Source organism: Chiloscyllium punctatum, chromosome 4, assembly GCF_047496795.1.
Source record: "Chiloscyllium punctatum isolate Juve2018m chromosome 4, sChiPun1.3, whole genome shotgun sequence".
Classification (NCBI taxonomy): domain Eukaryota; kingdom Metazoa; phylum Chordata; class Chondrichthyes; order Orectolobiformes; family Hemiscylliidae; genus Chiloscyllium; species Chiloscyllium punctatum.
The window spans coordinates 102029764-102047713 of record NC_092742.1 but is presented as its reverse complement, the minus strand read 5'-3'; the positions used below and the strand labels follow the sequence as shown (position 1 = coordinate 102047713).

The 17950-nt window shown below is 42.0% G+C and overlaps 1 protein-coding gene across 4 annotated transcripts in view; it reads left to right on the top strand.

Annotated features, from left to right (window-relative positions):
- LOC140476596 (RNA-binding protein 25-like) overlaps nt 1-17950 on the top strand; it is a 93757-nt gene that overhangs the window by 56660 nt on the left and 19147 nt on the right. For all 4 annotated transcript variants that reach the window (XM_072569431.1, XM_072569432.1, XM_072569429.1 and 1 more), the window contains 5 exons: nt 4132-4308; nt 9411-9494; nt 12057-12403; nt 12945-13059; nt 16084-16173. In XM_072569431.1, coding sequence (XP_072425532.1) covers nt 4132-4308; nt 9411-9494; nt 12057-12403; nt 12945-13059; nt 16084-16173 — 813 coding nt within the window. The remainder of the gene's footprint in view (nt 1-4131; nt 4309-9410; nt 9495-12056; nt 12404-12944; nt 13060-16083; nt 16174-17950) is intronic.

Genomic DNA, 17950 nt, shown 5'->3' with positions numbered 1-17950 from the left:
GCAGAGAAAAGGAGGAGGTTCTGAGGCAAAAATATAGGAAGTTAGGCAGGAAATTAAAATGTAGGTCCTTTGTAGTGATATTAGGATTACTCCTGGTGCTACGAAGTTCGACAACTTAGGGAAATAAACAGCGATATCTTGAAGTGTCCATATTAGAGGTGTTGGTCTTGGATTTCTTAAATGCATAAATGTGGATAAATTCCTGGCACCTGATCAAGTATACCCCAGAAATTTGTTGGAAACGAGGGAAGAGATTTCTGGGACCCTTACTAAGATATTTGTGTTTTTGATAGCTACAGGTGAGGTGCCGGAAGGTTAGAGGTTGGCTAACGTGGTGCCATTGCTTAACAAAGGTGATAAAGAAAAGCCAGGGAACTATAGACCAATGCACCAGGCATCAGTGGTGGGCAAGCCTTTGGAGGGCACCATGAGGGAAAGGAGTTGCATGTATTTGTAAATGCAAGGATTGATTGTCTGCATGGTTTTGTGTATGGAAAATTAGGGAGAGGCTGACTATGCTCTCTCGAACTTGAGGTTTTTGAAGAAATATGAAGAAGGTTGATGAAAGCGGTGGATGTAATCCACGTGGACTTCAGTAAGGTGTTCAACAAGGTTCCTACTGGTCAACTGCTTAGTAAGGTTAGATCACATGGAGTACAGGGAGAACTAGCCATTTGCTTACAGAATTAGCTCAAAGATAGGAGACAGTGATGGTGGAGGATTGCTTTTTAAACTGGAGGTCTGTGACCAGCGGTGTGTCACAAGGATTAGTGCAGGTCCACTGCTTTGTGTTGTTTATATAAATGATTTTGATGTGAACATGAGAGGTATGGTTAGTAAGTTTGCAGATGAAACCAAAATTGATGTCATAAAGAGCAAAGAATTTAATGTCAGAGTAAAATGGGAATTTGAGATGGGCCAAGGAGTGGCAAATGTTTTTATTTTAGATAGATGAAGCAGAGCAAGATGACGGACAAAGACACATCACTGCCTGACGCACTCAATGCTGTCTGTGCTTGGTTTGACCAGAATGCCAGTGATGCAGTAATGCCTGTCCGACAACCCCAGATACACCATTCCCCTTGGTCACTGTTGCAAATGTCAGATCGGTCTTCCTCTGAGTCAACCCAAGGAAACAGACAGGCCCAGATAGTGTCCCCAGCTGAGCACTCAGATCCTGTGTCGACCAACTGGTGGAGGTATTCACCGACATCTTCAAACTTTTTCCCTCTTACAAGCCCAAGTCCCCAGCTGCTTCAAGAAGACCACCATCCTCCTCATACTGAAGAAAGTACATGCCGTGTGCTTTAATGACTACTGTCCAACAGCTCTGACCTCAAAATTGTGTACTGCTTCAAGAGGTTCCACGTGGCCCAGATCAACCCTAGTCTCCCTGCCTGCCTCAATCCCCTACAGTTTTCCTACCTACATAACAACAGGTTCACACTGGTTGTCATATCCTAGCCGTACACTTTACCCTGGAACATCCTGGGCAACAAGGGCATCAGACTCCTGCTCATTGACTACAGCTACAGCTGCATCTTCAACACCATTATTCCTTCCAGACTGAGCTCAAAACTCTCTGACCTTGGTCTTGGCTCCGCTCTCTGCAACTAAAACATCAGCCTTTTACCCATCGACCGCAATCAGAGAGGATAGGTAACTACACCTCCTCTACAATAACACTCCACACTGGAGCCACGCAAGGGCGTGTCCTCAATCTGCACTCCCTGTACTACGACTGTGTTGCCAAGTTCCAAACGAATGCTATCTACAAGTTTGATGACATCACCATAGTAGGACAGATATCTATCGACACATCAAAATAGAGAAGAGAAATAGAGGGCTTGGTAATGCGGTGCAATGAGAACAACCTCTCTCAATATTGGCTAAACTAAAGAACTGATCATTGACTTCAATAAGAAAGGAGGAGAACATGCCCCTATCCACATCAACAGAACAATGGTTGAGAGGATGGAGAGCGTCTGGTACCTTGCAGTGAAGATAATTGACAACCTATCCAGAACTTCTGATATAGATGTGGCAGTCAAGAAGGCACGACAACACAGTCTGTTCCTCAGGTGGTTCAGCAAATTTGGCATGTCAACAAGAACCCTCCCTGACTTTGACAGATGAACTATTGAAAGTTTGCTGTCTGGATGCTTAATTGTCTGGTATGGCAACTGCTCTGGCCAGGCCTATACAAAACTGCAGAACGTGGGGTGCATAGCCCCAGAACATCATGGAAGTCAGCCCTCCATTCAGGGACTCCATTTGCATGGCTGGCTGTCCTGGGAAGGTTGCCAACATCAAAGACCCATCACATGCTGATAATGATCTACAACCTCTTCCATTAGGCAGAAAATGCAGAAGCCTGAGGACACTAGTAGGGTCAGGAACTGCTTTTTCCCTGCCATTATTAGATTGATGCATGGTCGAGCCAGCCTCCCATCATGCTGATCTTGCTCGTGTTGATCTCACCTAGCACATGCCCTGTGCAATGTAATGTTTGTCTAAGTCTTTCGCGATCTGTGCATCCCTGCTTACTATAACCTGTGTCATGATTTGGAGATGCTGGTGTTGGACTGGGTGTACAAAGTTAAAAATCACACAACACCAGGTTATAGTCCAACAGGTTTAATAGGAAGCACTAGCTTTCGGAGCCGCAACCACCTGATGAAGGAGCAGTGCTACAAAAGCTAGTGCTTTCAATTAAACATGTTGGACTATAACCTGGTGTTGTGTGATTTTTAACTATGATCGTGTGTACGTCTCGTACACAAAGCTTTTCACTGTACTTTTGTATATATGTCAATAAATCGATCTAATCAAATTAAATATGAGGTGCTGCATTTTGGCAAGGAAAATCAGGGCAGGACTTGTGCTCTTATTAGTAAGGTCCTGGGGAGTGTTGCTAAACAAAGAAACCTTGGAGTGCGGGTTGAAAGTTCCTTGAAAGTGGGTTTGCAGTAGGATAGTGAAGAAAATGTTTGTTCAGTGCATTGAATATAGGAGTTGGGCAGTCGTGCTGCGGCTATACAGGACATTGGGTAGGCAACCTTTGGAATGCTCAATGCAATTTTGGCCTATCTACTATAGGAATGCTGTTATGAAACTTTAAAGGGTTCAGAAAAGAATGTTGCCAGGGCTGCAGGGTTTGAGCTATAGTGGAAGGCTGAATAGGCTGGAGCTGATTTTTCCCTGGAGCGTTGCAGGCTGAGTTGTCACCTTATGGAGGTTTATAAAATCGTCAGGGGTATGGGTAGAGTAAATAGACTAGGTATTTTCCCCAGGGTAAAGGAATGCAAAACTAGAGGGTGTAGGTTTAGGGTGAGAGGGGAAAGATTTAAGAGACCTAAGGGAGAACTTTTTCATGCAGAGGGTGGGTGTGTGTATGGAATGAGGAAGTGGTGGAAGTTGGGACAATTACAGCATTTAAAAGGCATTTTGATGTGTAATAGGAAGGGATGTAGGCTAGGTGCTGGCAAATGGGACTTGATTAATTTAGGATATCTGGTCAGCATGAATGAATTGGAGCGAAGGGTCTGTTTCCATGGTGTATATCTGTGACTCTACTTTGATATCCCAGTGGGACAGAGCAGGGACAAATTTGAATTTATTATTCTGCAGCATTCAATGTGTTTTGGTTTCCAACATCCGATTTGTGCTGTCGTGGTTTTTATTGTTGAATAGGTTACTTTTCCTGTATTTTAAATGACTTTTTCACTGGATCAGTGGCCTCTTTGACAAGGTTTCAGACCACGCTGCTTCATCCCAACGGCCATCAGACTACATCCTGTGAAAGAAATTCAAAATCGGGTTGTTTTAGAGATCAACAAATTTACTGAAAGAATAAATACGTTGCATATATATGAGCTTTCCAATTAGTTTGATGGATCTTGAGAGCAAAATGGGTCAACCTCAATTAAAAATCTTCTGGATCACATTGTTGATCATAACAGAAGGACAAAATTTTGCCTGTTGAATTGTAATTGTGTGCTGGCAAGTCTTAATATCGCTGAAACGTCGGTGAAGTGACGTTTGTTTCAGCTGGGAGTTACTCAGCTACAAGCTGTTTGGTGTTTTTGAACAGCCCTTGATGTCTCATTTTAATCTGATTACACCCTGAAGGATACAAAAACGGAAGATTCAACAGATGATGTTGTAGATGAGGATACCAAGAGAAGAGATCAGATTGTGAAAGGAGCAATTGAAGGACTAATAAGAGAGTACTCCAGTGAATTAAATGCACCTTCTCAAGATCAAGATGCACATCCCAAAAAGAAGAAAAAGGAAAAGAAAGAGGAGGTATTTATTTGTGTTACATAAATGATGAATGTTTAATTAATTCATTCCATCTTAACTCTTTTGGGCAGAAAGATGATTTTTCTGGAATTCTCACTTGCTAACAGGAGGTTCACAGCTTTGTAGGTAATTCCATTTCAAGTTTATGTCTAAGTGCTTTTGAAATGTGATGAGGCTTCTGTGTCTCTGACCCTTTCAGGCTGAGTTCCAGGACCCAATGCCTTCTGGGTGCAAACATTGCTTCCCAATTTTCCTTCTATGGTTCTGTTGATTACTTGAACTCTTGATGCAATTAACCTCTCTACGATAGTAATTAGATCCTTCTGGCACCACTATCTCAGACTCCACATAATTGCCAGGGCATGGTGGCTCAGTGGTGAGCAATGCTGTCTCTCAGACCTGGGTTCAGTTCCAACCTCAGATGACTGTGTGGAGTTTGCACATTCTCCCTATGTCTGCGTAGGTTTCCTTTGAGTGCTCTGCTTTCCTCCCACAATCCAAAAATATGCACATTAGGTGAATTGGCCATGTTAAATTGCCCATAGTGATCAGGGACGTGTAGGTTAGGTGCATTAGTCAGGGGTAAATATAGGAGGAGAGGGTAGGGGAATGTGTTATTGTGGAGTGGACAGCCTGTTTCCACACTGTACGGATTCTATTCCACGCTATGCTTTGCTACTCTTCTGTCTCTGCACTACGCCCTCGCTCGTTTACTGTGTCCCGCCACACTCCCCTTCCACCTCCTCCCTCTCTCTCTCTCTTCTTTCCACCCCCACCATTAAAGTTCTCCTGTTCCTAAGTAATCAATGATATCCTGTTCAATTTTTTTTCCTCATAGTCTTTGTACCCAAACTAGTCTGATCACGTTCTTGGAACAGCAGAAAATTCTAGTACCTCCTTATAATAATTGGTCTGTTGCCTTGTAGGTTATAATGTTTCAGGGACAGTCCTCTGAAATGATTTGAGGCTCTCTACCTCGACTACTAAACTAGACAATGAATTCTAGATACCCTCGATCCTCTTGGTGAAAAAGTCTTTCCTCACGTTCCATCTAACTCTACTAATAACCTTAAATTTGTGCCCCAAGTATTAAACCTCTCTGTAAGAGGAAATAAACTTCCGTGTCTTTTGTATCCAAGCCCTGAATTATTTTGTACACCTCAGTAAGTCATCACTCCACCTCCTTTGTCTTTCACAGAACAATCTGAGCCTATGTGACTTTTCTTCATGCTGGTAGGCAGCATTCTTGTAAATCTCCTCTGCATTCTCTCAAGCAATTCTGCACTTCCTCTGATGCGGTTATCAGAACTGTGTATATCGAACGTCTGAGACCAAATGTACCTGCTTTTGTGTTCAGTGCCATGCTCAGTGAAGGGAAGCATCAACTTTTCATCTTTACCACCTTAACTATCCATTGTCCTTTGTGGAAGTGAATCTGGCGTTGATTTCTGGATTGGCTTTGAATGTGACTCAAGACAGACAGTGATGTCTTTTGATTCTTAATTGGCCTCTGAGCGGACTGACCAAGCTACTTGGGTTAAGTTTAACAGAACAGTTTTGAATGGAATGCAAATGCTAACCTTCCCTGTCACGGTCTCATCATGTGAAGAAAAAAGGTAGCTTCGTACAAACAGTTGAGAGGGAACACATCATAAGTGAGACATAACCCAAGTGCATCTGTGTGTTTGGGAATTTGGAGCTCTGTGGGAATGCAGAGGGGAAGAGATGCTTTTCACTTTGTGTGGTTCATGCTTTGTAAGGCTGTATTCTTCAGCTTTAACTAAGCAGAGGGAGGGGAGTCATGGTTTAAAATCTGCAGCTTCAGGTGTCTACTGATTGGAGAAAACAAGTGGAAACAGTGACATCACAGAAAATTGGTGTGTTGATTGGTGCATGATTTTCGTAAGTGTTTATTTGGTAGAAGGTATTAACTAAGAAACAACAGAAATAAGTAATTGCAGTGCTAATATAATAAACATAAGCCAAGCAGGGAAATGAAAGTATGTTAATAGTATTCTTACATAAGCATAACTGTTCTTAAAAAGCTGAGTAAAGGGCTTAAAGGAAGGCCACGGCAGCAGAGTTCACACCTGTGATATCCTGCAAAGCCGGCTCAAGTTGTTCCTGATGAGCACACGTGCAGGAGGTGTGTCTAGTTGCTGCTACTGGCAAATCACATTTCAGAGCTGGAACTTCTGGTGAGTTCACTGTGGAACATCCGTGTTGTGGATACTACAGTCAGTGACATAATCATCCCACAGGTGCAAATTGAGCAGGCAGAAAGGGCATTGTTGGCTACCAGGCAGAATAGAGGAAAGTAGGTAGTGGAGGACTCACCTGTGGTCAACCTCCTTTCTGACAGACTTACTGTTTTGGATATTATTAGGAGAGATGACTGTGTGCAAGTGAAAGCTGTGGTAGCCAACCTCATGGCACTATGCATGGATCTGCTGCACAGGAGGGGAGGATGATGAATGGCAAGGTTGTAGTGGTAGGGGATTCATGTGTAAGGAAAACAGTTATCTCTGCCTGCAGAAGAGATTCTGGGATGGTATGTTGCCTGCCTGCTGCCCCAAGGTCAGGGATGTCTCTGGAAGGTATTCTGAAGGGGGAGAGCAAACATATAAGACATTACCATACATATTGGTACTGACAGCTTAGGTAGAAAAAAGGATAGACAATAGGTTCAGGAGTAGGCCATTCTGCCCTTCGAGCCTGCACCACCATGGCTGATCATCCTTAATCAGTATCCTGTTCCTGCCTTATCTCCATAACCCTTGATTCCACTATCCTTGAGAGCTCTATCTAACTCTCTTTCTTAAATGAATCCAGAGACTGGGCCTCCACTGCCCTCTGGGGCAGAGCATTCCACACAGCCACCACTCTCTGGTTGAAGAAGTTTCTCCTCATCTCTGTCCTAAATGGTCTACCCCGTATTTTTAAGCTGTGTCCTCTGGTTCGGCACTCGCCCATCAGCGGAAACATGTTTCCTGCCTGCAGAGTGTCCAATCCTTTCATAATCTTATGTCTCAATCAGATCCCCTCTCAGTCTTCTAAACTCAAGGGTATACAAGCCCAGTCGCTCCAGTCTTTCAGCGTTAAGGTAGTCCCGCCATTCCAGGAATTGACCTCGTGAACCTACGCTGCATTTCCTCAATAGCCAGAATGTCTTTTTCAAATTTGGAGACCAGAACTGCGCACAGTACTCCAGGTGTGGTCTCACCAGGGACCTGTACAGCTGCAGAAGAACCTCTTTGCTTCTATACTCAATCCCTCTTGTTATGAAGGCCAGCATGCTATTAGCTGCCTTCACTACCTGCTGTACCTGCATGCTTACCTTCATTGACTGGTGTACAAGAACACCCAGATCTCTTTGTACTGCCCCTTAACCTAAATTGATTCCATTTAGGTAGTAATCTGCCTTCCTGTTCTTGCCACCAAAGTGGATAACCATACATTTATCCACATTAAACTGCATCTGCCATGCATCTGACCACTCACCTAACCTGTCCAGGTCACCCTGTAATCTCCTAACATTCTCCTCACATTTCGCCCTGCCACCCAGCTTAGTATCATCAGCAAATTTGCTAATGTTATTACTAATACCATCTTGTATATCATTAACATATATTGTAAAAAGCTGTGGTCCCAGCACTGATCCCTGCGGTACCCCACTGGTCAATGCCTGCCATTCCGAAATGGAGCCGTTTATCACTACTTTGTTTCCTATCAACCAACCAACTTTCAGTCCAAGTTTGTACCTTTCCCCCAATACCATGCACCCTAATTTTGCTCACTAACCTCCTATGTTGGATTTTATCAAAAGCTTTCTGAAAGTCCAGGTACATTACATCTACTGGATCTCCCTCGTCCATCTTCAGAGTTACATCCTCAAAAAATTCCAGAAGATTAGTCAAGCATGATTTCCCCTTCATAAATCCATGCTGACTCTGACCTATCCTGTTACTACTATCCAGATGTGTTGTAATTTCATCCTTTTATGATAGACTGCAGCATCTTTCCCATCACTGAGGTCAGACTAACTGGTCTATAATTTCCTGCTTTCTCTCTCCCGCCTTTCTTAAAAAGTGGTACAACATTAGCCACCCTCCAATCCGCAGGAACTGATCCCGAATCTATTGCACTCTGGAAAATAATCATCAACGCATCCACAATTTCTCAAGCTACCTCCTTCATGAGGTCTTGCAAGCAAAATGCTCCCCTGTTTATTCTTCAAACACCTGCAAAATTTCCCATGAGTGTTCAGGGATGAGTCGAGTCGAGTCGAGTCGAGTCGAGTCGAGTCGAGTCGAGTCCCTTCAGCCCAACAAGTCTTCACTGAACTTCTGAAGAGTAATCCACCCAGACCCGTTCCCCTACCCTATATTTACCCCTGACTAATGCAATGCAGTTTTGTCCAGCTTCCTCATTTCCCCTCTTTCCCCCCCCCCCACCTTATCTCAGTCCCAACCCTCGGACTCAGCACCGCCTTCTTGACCTGCAATCTTCTTCCCGACCTCTCCGCCTCCACCCCTTCTCCGGCTTATCACCCTCACCTTAACCTTCTTCCACCTATCGCATTCCCAACGCCCCTCCCCCAAGTCCCTCCTCCCTACCTTTTATCTTCGCCTGCTTGGCACACCCTCCTCATTCCTGAAGAAGGACTTATGCCCGAAACGTCGATTCTCCTGCTCCTTGGATGCTGCCTGACCTGCTGCGCTTTTCCAGCAACACATTTTTCAGCATCTGCAGTCCTCATTTTCTCCTGCTTTTTGTGTGACCTTGCTTTGATACCTCCGTTGTCCCTACTTTCTAAGCAAACTTCAGACGGACATCATTAATTGTCAAGCATTTGATCACATCTGAAGGTCTTGAAAGATACTATATAATTTGAAGTGTATCTTCATTTTCTTGATCCAGAAAATTTGCTTGATTGTCTGTTCTTTCCATATCCGGTGAAGGATCCCTCCCCCAAACTTGCACTGAATCTTTATCCTTATGGATGTCATGTTGTTAGTGTCCTGCATTTTTTTTTATTTCAAATGTATCACTGGCATAATAAAGAGAACAATATATTTTGGTGACAGCCATGTTTTATTCTTCAGGATGACATAAGTGCAATGGAGATGGAAGAGGACAAAAGAGACCTAATTTCTCGAGAAATTAGCAAATTCAGAGATACTCACAAGGTAGTACCATAATTCACTATTTCTACAAATGTGAGCACAAAAACTACACATACTTGCACTTTTTTTAGAAAGCTGATAGTTCATTAGTTGCTGAAAGTAGCTTTTCTTAGTTTAATTGAAGCAATCAGAATTTTACCTTTGCAACCTTATTTTTTTTGGATGGATGTTACATTTGGCCCACTTTAAGTTTGAATTACAAGGCAGTAGACAATAAATTAAACCATGATCAATACTTGCACGTATAATCTGATTTTTTTTCTTTCAGAAATACTAGAAATCAGTTCTTTGGGGGGTGGGGAAGTGGGTGGGTGCTAAATTTCTTATGTTTTATTTAGTCAGTGTTAGTTTGAGTATCACTTGATAGACTAGTGGTTAATTGTGTCTTTTAATACATTGAGTTTACTATTGCTTCTAGTGCATTTAGTAACCAAACTTCATACTACAAGAGTCAAATCTAGAAATTGTTAAGTTAAAGAAAATTTGGGAAGGGAGAGTAAAGTATAGAGTCCTGCCCAAAAGTTGGCTAGTGGAAAAGTTAGTGGTGTTATGTAGTACTTTTGAATTGTAGGCATATATTTGAATATTGAAGCAGCAGCTAGGGCAAGGGGAAATCCAAAACAGGTACCATATAACATGCATGGAATAATGTACATGCCCTTAAAGCTAATCTATTCATTGACCCCCACCATTATGATAGAGATCATATGGTGACTAAAGCAAGATGAACTCAGAACTTGTGAAAATGCATGGATAGGATGTAAGTATGAGCTTCAGTTTCTTTTTTATAAAATTCATGGATGCCCCCTTAGAAATATGCAAAGGTGTAACTGGTCATTCCTTAAAGTCTAGCTAATTACAATCATCTTGAAAAAACTCTTTATTTCAGTGCTTGCAGTTTAATGCAATCATTTTGAATATTGGGATGTTTTAATACTTGCACAGTCAACCTTTGCATGTTTTGATTCTTTTATATTGTAATGTATTTGCTGCAGTCTTTTAGACTGTTGCTGTCAGATGTTCAGTTTAACAGGGGGTGTCCATTTAGAGCACTGATGAGTCTGAAGAATATGAGGTAAGACCCAACCAGCTTATCTTTGCCCTTTACCCTTTCCTTTGCCATTATTTTGCATTTGCTGTGTCAAAATCATAGATGTTTTAAATGTTTACATTTAAACTGCTTCCTTTACAACTACAATAATTTCTCATAAGAGGCCACATTAATGTTGAAGCAACTTTGATCTTTTGTAGTATAAAACAAAAATGCTCAATTAGTTAAGTTAATCGTAATTTCTTTTACTAGTTTAAATGAAAATTGAAGGATTATTACATGCATTGAAAACCCGAGGAATTTAACAAAATATTCAAAGGTATGGAGAGCTAGAGCTTGAAGCCCGCCTTTTTATATTTCTTTATCCTAGTATAACCTACTCAGCTAAGAGGGATATCAGAGTTTTGTAAGTATGTAGCAGAATATATTGTTACTTGATACCAAAATATTAGCATTTAGTAAAATGCAGAGGTAAGTTCATATAAATCGGAATATTTTGTTACACTTGAATTAATTGCCCATCACATCTAGGAATAGCCCCTTGTAATTTTGTGTTGCTTTTATCACAATATTCCTGCATGTTTGTGCTTTCTATATGGGTGATATTGTTTAATTTAACACATTAGTTGCATTAACAATTTAGAATAATTCGAGTTGAAAGTTAACAGCATCAATATTTGCCCTAATCCTTTGCATCTTCATAATTTAGCATAGGCTAGATTGTCCTTCTACACTTAATTAATTTTTAGTCTTTGTTAAACATATTTTTGCATCGCTTTCAACATTAATTATGGCGGTTACATCAGTATATTCAGCAATGGGTAGTGGTGATTTTATTGAAGTGCTTTGGCACTGCCCAGTGGTGGTTGGATAAATTGATGTATCGTAAAAGCTTTCTTTTCACGATTGTCTGCTGATTTGCGAGTCATTGGTGACCGATCAACAGCAAGAGCCTTGAGGTAAGAATTTGTGTTTACAATTATTTAATACTTTTGAATTGTTGGATATTGACATTTTTAAAAGTTTGTCATGTTTAATAATGCGAGAGAAATGATATATTGTATGTAACAAAATTTGTTAAAGTTGATTCTTTTAAAGCATTGGCATCTGCTGGTGCTGACAGCTTGGTCGTTCTATTACTTGTGAACAATTTACTTGCTCTTCCCAGACACATAGCTTATAGGCAATGTTAATCCAGTCTTGACGGTTCAAGTCCTAGCAGACCACTGTAAGTCAAATCACTTCCAAGGATGGATTGTAGTCTGTTGATGTTTCCATTTACTTGTAGGAATTCTGGACTGTAAAGTTTTAGTTAAAATATAAATGTTTTATCAGTATTGTAATTGATCATCTAAACTGTACCATGCCTTCCTAAAGTTAGCAGGTTCTATCAACTTGCATTTTGTGTGTACAATAAGTATGATTTTGTGATTTATGTACTCTTCTTTAAAGCATTGTAATTCATATTTTAAATATTCCCTCTAATGGGTAAGAATTGTTTTGTTAATTTTTAGAAGCTAGAAGAAGAAAAGGGAAGAAGGGAAAAAGAAAGACAAGAAGTTGAAAAAGAAAGAAGAGACCGAGAAAAAGAACGTGAACGCGAAAGAGAAAGGCGCGAGAGAGAGAAAGAACGTGAGAAAGAAAAGGAGAGGGAGCGAGAACGTGAGCGTGAACGTGAAAGAGAGAGAGAGCGTGAACGGGAAAGAGAGCGGGAACGAGATAGAGACCGTGACCGTGACCGTGATCGTGAAAGAACTAAGGACAAGGAACGGGAGCGAGACCGCGAAAGAGAGCGAGAACGGGATAAAGAAAGAGAAAGAAGCCGGGATCGGGAAAGAAGCAAGGATCGTAGTAGATCTAGGTTTGTACTGATGATTTTGGGAAATTAGTTAACTATAGAAATTTTCTTTTCCAGTTCTTGTAATTATTTTGCTTACCCTTATCTCTGATGTAATTGTTGGCCGACTCCTGCCCTGCTTGTTTTATTTTTATGTTTCTGATTAAGATATGATGCCATGGGCACCCAATTGCTGTAAAGTTTACCAGATTTTCGTGTAAGTAATTTGGGAGCAAGTTCATGTTGTGCAGACAAGCTGTATCATTGGATATACCAATAAAACCTCAGGGGGAATGAAGGGGAAACAAGAAGCTTGTCTGGACTTAGTTGAGTTTTCCTTCCTGCTGTTTATAATTTGATGCTGTTTGTCATCTCCTGTAATGAATGTTTCAGGTTTTTTGACCATGAGGGCTGTCAAAAGAACTCTGTTTTATTATCATAGTATTTTAAAGGAGAACCTGTTAAAATCAGTTGCTTATATTAGAATCATTGTTTCGTAGAATACAGTAGAGCAATTTCACCTGTCGAGTCTGTACAGCCAAAACTGTTTCATTGATGTTTGCAGAGAGAAAAGTCGAGAAAAGGAGAAGAAAAGGGACCGAGAAGAAGATGAGGAAGAAATGTATGAACGTCGGAAACTTGAGCGGAAGCTTCGTGAGAAGGAGAACGCTTACCAAGAGGTAACTTTTGAAAGGCCAAAGGAAGTCTTTAGTGAAAATTACAAATTGGCCTTAGTGTAGTAAAAATTTAGATTTTAGGCGAAATTGTAGGAATAATCAGAAAGCTGGAGGGAGAAACTGAGCGAGTTCCAAATCTGTAATGACTCCTCAATCTTCAAATCTGTTTCTCCCACCACATAGGCTGCTGACCTGCTGGGCTTCTCCAGCATTATGTTTGTTTCAGATTTTCAGTATACATAGTATTTTTCCTTCGTTTGAGTGTTGGGTTCGCGTTGTTTGGTTGTGCTGTATTGGATCTTGGAAATAGTTGGTTTTCTTGGAGTCCTCCTTCGTTCCAGAACAGAACAAAAGTTGACACACAATGCCCACCCTTTTCTTCAATTTTGCATTCATGGTTTGTTTCTGCCAAAGCATGGCTGAGTCAGTTAAGGATATGTACAGCATGCTCGAGCGCACTTGCCTTATACCAATTAATTTCATAGTCACATAGCGTAAAAGAAACCCTTTGGTCTATGGAGTCTGCATCGACATATTAGCACTTAACCTTCAATCTCATCCCATTTACCATACTGGCTCATAACTGAGTGTTACGATGTACCAATTGCTCATCCAAATACCTTTTTAAGAGATATGAGGCAACTTGCCTCTATCATCCTTCCAGGCAGCGCATTTCAGACTGTCACTACCTTCTGGGTAAAAAGATTATCCCTTATATCTGCCCACTAAAGTTTCACCCCTCACCTTGAACCCTCTTGACTGACCCTTCAACTAAGGGAAACAGCTGCTCCTTATCCACTCTGTCCATGCCCCTCATAATCTTGTACACATCAGATTGCCCCTTAATCTGCTCTGCTCAAATGAAAACAACCCAAGTCTATTCCATTTTTCGTCTCCTGTGCAATCACATTTTTCCTGTAATTGGTGACCAGGATTGCATATAGTACTCCTGTTGTGGTCTCGCCAAAGTTTGATGCGACTCCAACATGACTTCCTGGATTTTGTGATCTGTGCCTCGATTGAAGGAGGCAAGTATCCCATATGCCTTTTTCACCACCCTACTAACATGCCCTTCCACCTTCAGATCTATGGACAAACAAGTCAAGGTCCCTTTGTTCTACAGTATTTCCTGTTGTCATGGCTGTTAATTGAAGACACTCAACCTCACTTAAGTATCTGAACTATCTCTGTCTGCAAGCATACTCTGGCAACACCAACCCCTTCCCCCAACCAACCCCACTCATAGAGATGTACAGCACGGAAATAGACCCTTCGGTCTAACTCATACATGCTGACCAGATATTATGTTAATTAGTAACAGGTAACCCAGCACAGAACCCTGTGGTATGCTACTGGCTTTCAGTCACAAAAACAGCCTTCTGTCATCATCCTCTCTGTTTCCTACCACTGAGCCAATTTTGAATCCACTTGATCAAGTCACCCTGTATTTCATGTGAATTTGCCTTTTTGAAAAGTTTCCTGTGTGAGACCTAGCTGAACTCTATATAAACTACATCAACTGCACTATCCTCATCTACATGCCTGTTCACCTCAAAAAATCCAATCAAATTTGTTAGGTCTGATTTCTCTCTGACAAAGCTGTGATCAAGCCGAACCCCTCCAAGTGAAAATAAATGCTCACCTTGAGAATTTTTTCCTAAAATTTCCCCTACCATTGTTGTTAGTCTATCTCTAAACCCTTCTCAAATATTGGAACCAAATAAACCCCAGTCCTCTGGCACCTCTCCCATGGCTAGACAGGCATTATAAATTTGGGTTCCGTACCCCTGCTATTTCCCAACTTCCCTCCCACAACAGTCTGGGACACATTTCATCCAGACAAGGAGATATGCTCAGTTTTAAGCCTGCTAACACCTTCAATACTTTGCCATACCCTGAATGAGTTTTCTCCAGCATCTCCTTGGGTTCCATACCTAAACACCTATTCTCTAGTGAAGTATTAGTTCAATACTCTACCAGTGTTCCTAGGCATTACCCATAATTGGTCGCTAATAGGTCCTACTCTTTCCCTAGTTCTTTTCCTATTGATATACTTTTTTTTTAGATTAGATTACTTACAGTGTGGAAACAGGCCCTTCGGCCCAACAAGTCCACACCGCCCCGCCGAAGCGTAACCCACCCATACCCCTACATCTACATTTACCCCTTACCTAACACTATGGGCAATTTAGCATGGCCAATTCACCTGACCTGCACATCTTTGTGACTGTGGGAGGAAACCGGAGCACCCGGAGGAAACCCACGCAGACACGGGGAGAACTTGCAAACTCCACACAGTCAGTCGCCTGAGGCGGGAATTGAACCCGGGTCTCAGGCGCTGTGAGGCAGCAGTGCTAACCACTGTGCCACCGTGCCGCCATACTTGTAGAATATCTTGGGTGTTCCCTGTTTTTACCAGTCTGAACTTTCTCTTATCCCTTCTTTGCTTGTCTAATTGCTTTCTTAAGCTCCACTGTCCGTTTTCTGTACTGCCTGTACTCATGTGTTCCCCTTATACCTGCAAAAAGCCTGATTTATTTTTCTCATTACATCTGAATATCTCTGGTTATCCATGGTGCGCTGGCTTGTTACTCCTTTCTGTCACCCTAGCTGAAACACGTTGGGCACTTTTTGATGCTCCCTCCAAGGTGTTGTCCTTCTTTACTACACTAACTATCTCCTTAACTAATAATACAATAATACAATGTCCCCTCCCCTTTTTTCCCCACCTCTTTTGTCTTGGTTGTAGATTCTATACCCTGGAATGTTCAGTTGCCAATCTAGCCCCTCCTTCAACCACATCTCTGTTGCTACTATATCTCACTTCCATGCACCAGTCATCACCCTTAACTCAGCCATTTTACCTGTGATATTCCTGGCATTAAAGTCAAGACTATCCAGTCTTGCATTGCTCCCTTGAAAATTAATTCAGCTGCACTCCCTCCTCTGACTTGATTGTTTTACAGTATGAATTCTGAACTTCACTATTTCAAACTATTTTGATTACTTTTTGGCTTTTTGATTCAGCGTCTTAAAAATTGGGAAATAAGGGAACGGAAGAAAGCAAGAGACTATGAGAAAGAAGCTGAACGGGAGGAAGAAAGAAGGCGAGAAATGGTAAGTGTGATGTGAAAGGGATCAGGTTATTGACATCATATGACCTCACTTCGCTGCCCAAAAATGATTCTATTTCTGTCCTTGATTTGGCGCTCAGTCCCTGTGAAAGAGCCCCACCACTAGTTTAGAAATATTGTGCAAATGATGCCAAACTGGACCAGATGGGGCAGCAGTCTTCAAGTTAATGGAGAATAAAAAAGTGATGTGAGCAGGTGATAGGTGGACACTGACTACCTTTTGGTGAGTACAACAAGCAAGGAGTCAAAAAAATGTGCTGGAATTGGGCAGCAGATGACAAAGCAATTGTAATGTGTTTTAAAGGATTACAGGGCGATGAGGGAAATATCTGGAAACGTGGTTGTTAGGATTGGGAGTGCATGTAGTACAGTAATAATGAGCAAAGGTAGAGTGATTGTTAGGCCTTCACATAAAAGAAATCCAGGTTTTAATACTGAATATCTTCCTGACAGATTATGCTGCAAGTTGTCCTTCCCAAAATGAAAGGGAAATCATAGAATTTCTGCCATGTGCAAACAGGCCATGTGGACCCAACAAGTCCACACTGACCCATTCCTCTACTGTCTTACTGTACATTAACCCCTGACTAATGCACCTAACCTCCACATCCCTGAACACTGTGGGCAATTTAGCATAACCAGTTCACGTAGACTGCACATCTTTGGACTGAGAGGGGAAACCGGAGCACCCAGAGGATGTGGGGAAAATGTGCATACTTCACACATGCAGTTGCCTGAGACCAGAATCAAACCAGGGTCCCTGGCAGTGCGAGGCAGCAGTGCTAACCACTGTGCGACCGTGCTGCAGGATGCAGACAAAAATTAAGTGAAGTGCAGGTCACAAGTTGAGTGAAGCAAAAATCAGCAGCAAATCTGAGAGATTGCGAGAAAGACCAGTGAATGGTTGTTATCACCCCACCCCCCAGCATTCAATCCTTGTTGTGTGGAGCATAACAATAGTGAGCAATTTTTGGTTAGACAGTGCATGCTAAGCCAGAAACAAGCATGCACTTGATTTGAGACATCATATGTGAAGACTACACTGCAATTTTATTGAGAAGTTAGTAAGCTTGCAGGTGACACCAAAATTGGAGTATAGTGGACAGCAAAGACTATTACCTCATTACAACGGGATCTTGATCAGAGGGACTGAGGAGTGTCAGATGGAGTTTACTTTAGATACATGTGATTGGAAAAGGCAATCTTGGGAGGACTTATACACTGAATAGTAAGGTCCTAGGGAGTGTTGCTGAGCGAAGAGACCTTGGAGTGCAGGTACATAGTTCCTTGAAAGTAGAGTCGCAGGATGGTGAAGAAGGCGTTTGGTATGCTTTCCTTTATTGGTCAGAGTATTGAGTACAGGAGTTGGGAGGTCATGTTGCGGCTGTACAGGGTGTTGGTTAGGCCACTGTTGGGATGTTGAGTGAAATCCTGGTCTCCTTCCTGTTGGAAGGATGTTGTGAAACTTGAAAGGGTTCAGAAAAGATTTTCAAGGATGTTGCCAGGTTTGGAGGATTTGAGCAAAAGGGAGAGGCTGAATAGGCTGGGGCTGTTTTCCCTGGAGCGTTGGAGGCTGAGGGGTGACTTCATAGAGGTTTACAGAATCATGAAGGGCGTGGATAGGATAAATAGGCAAAGTCTTTTCCCTGGTGGTGGGGGGAGAGAGAGTGTCCAGTACTTTGAGATTTGCTATTTAGGGTCGGAAGGGAAAGATATCAAAGGGACCTAAGGGGCAGCTTTTTCACACAGAGGATGGTATT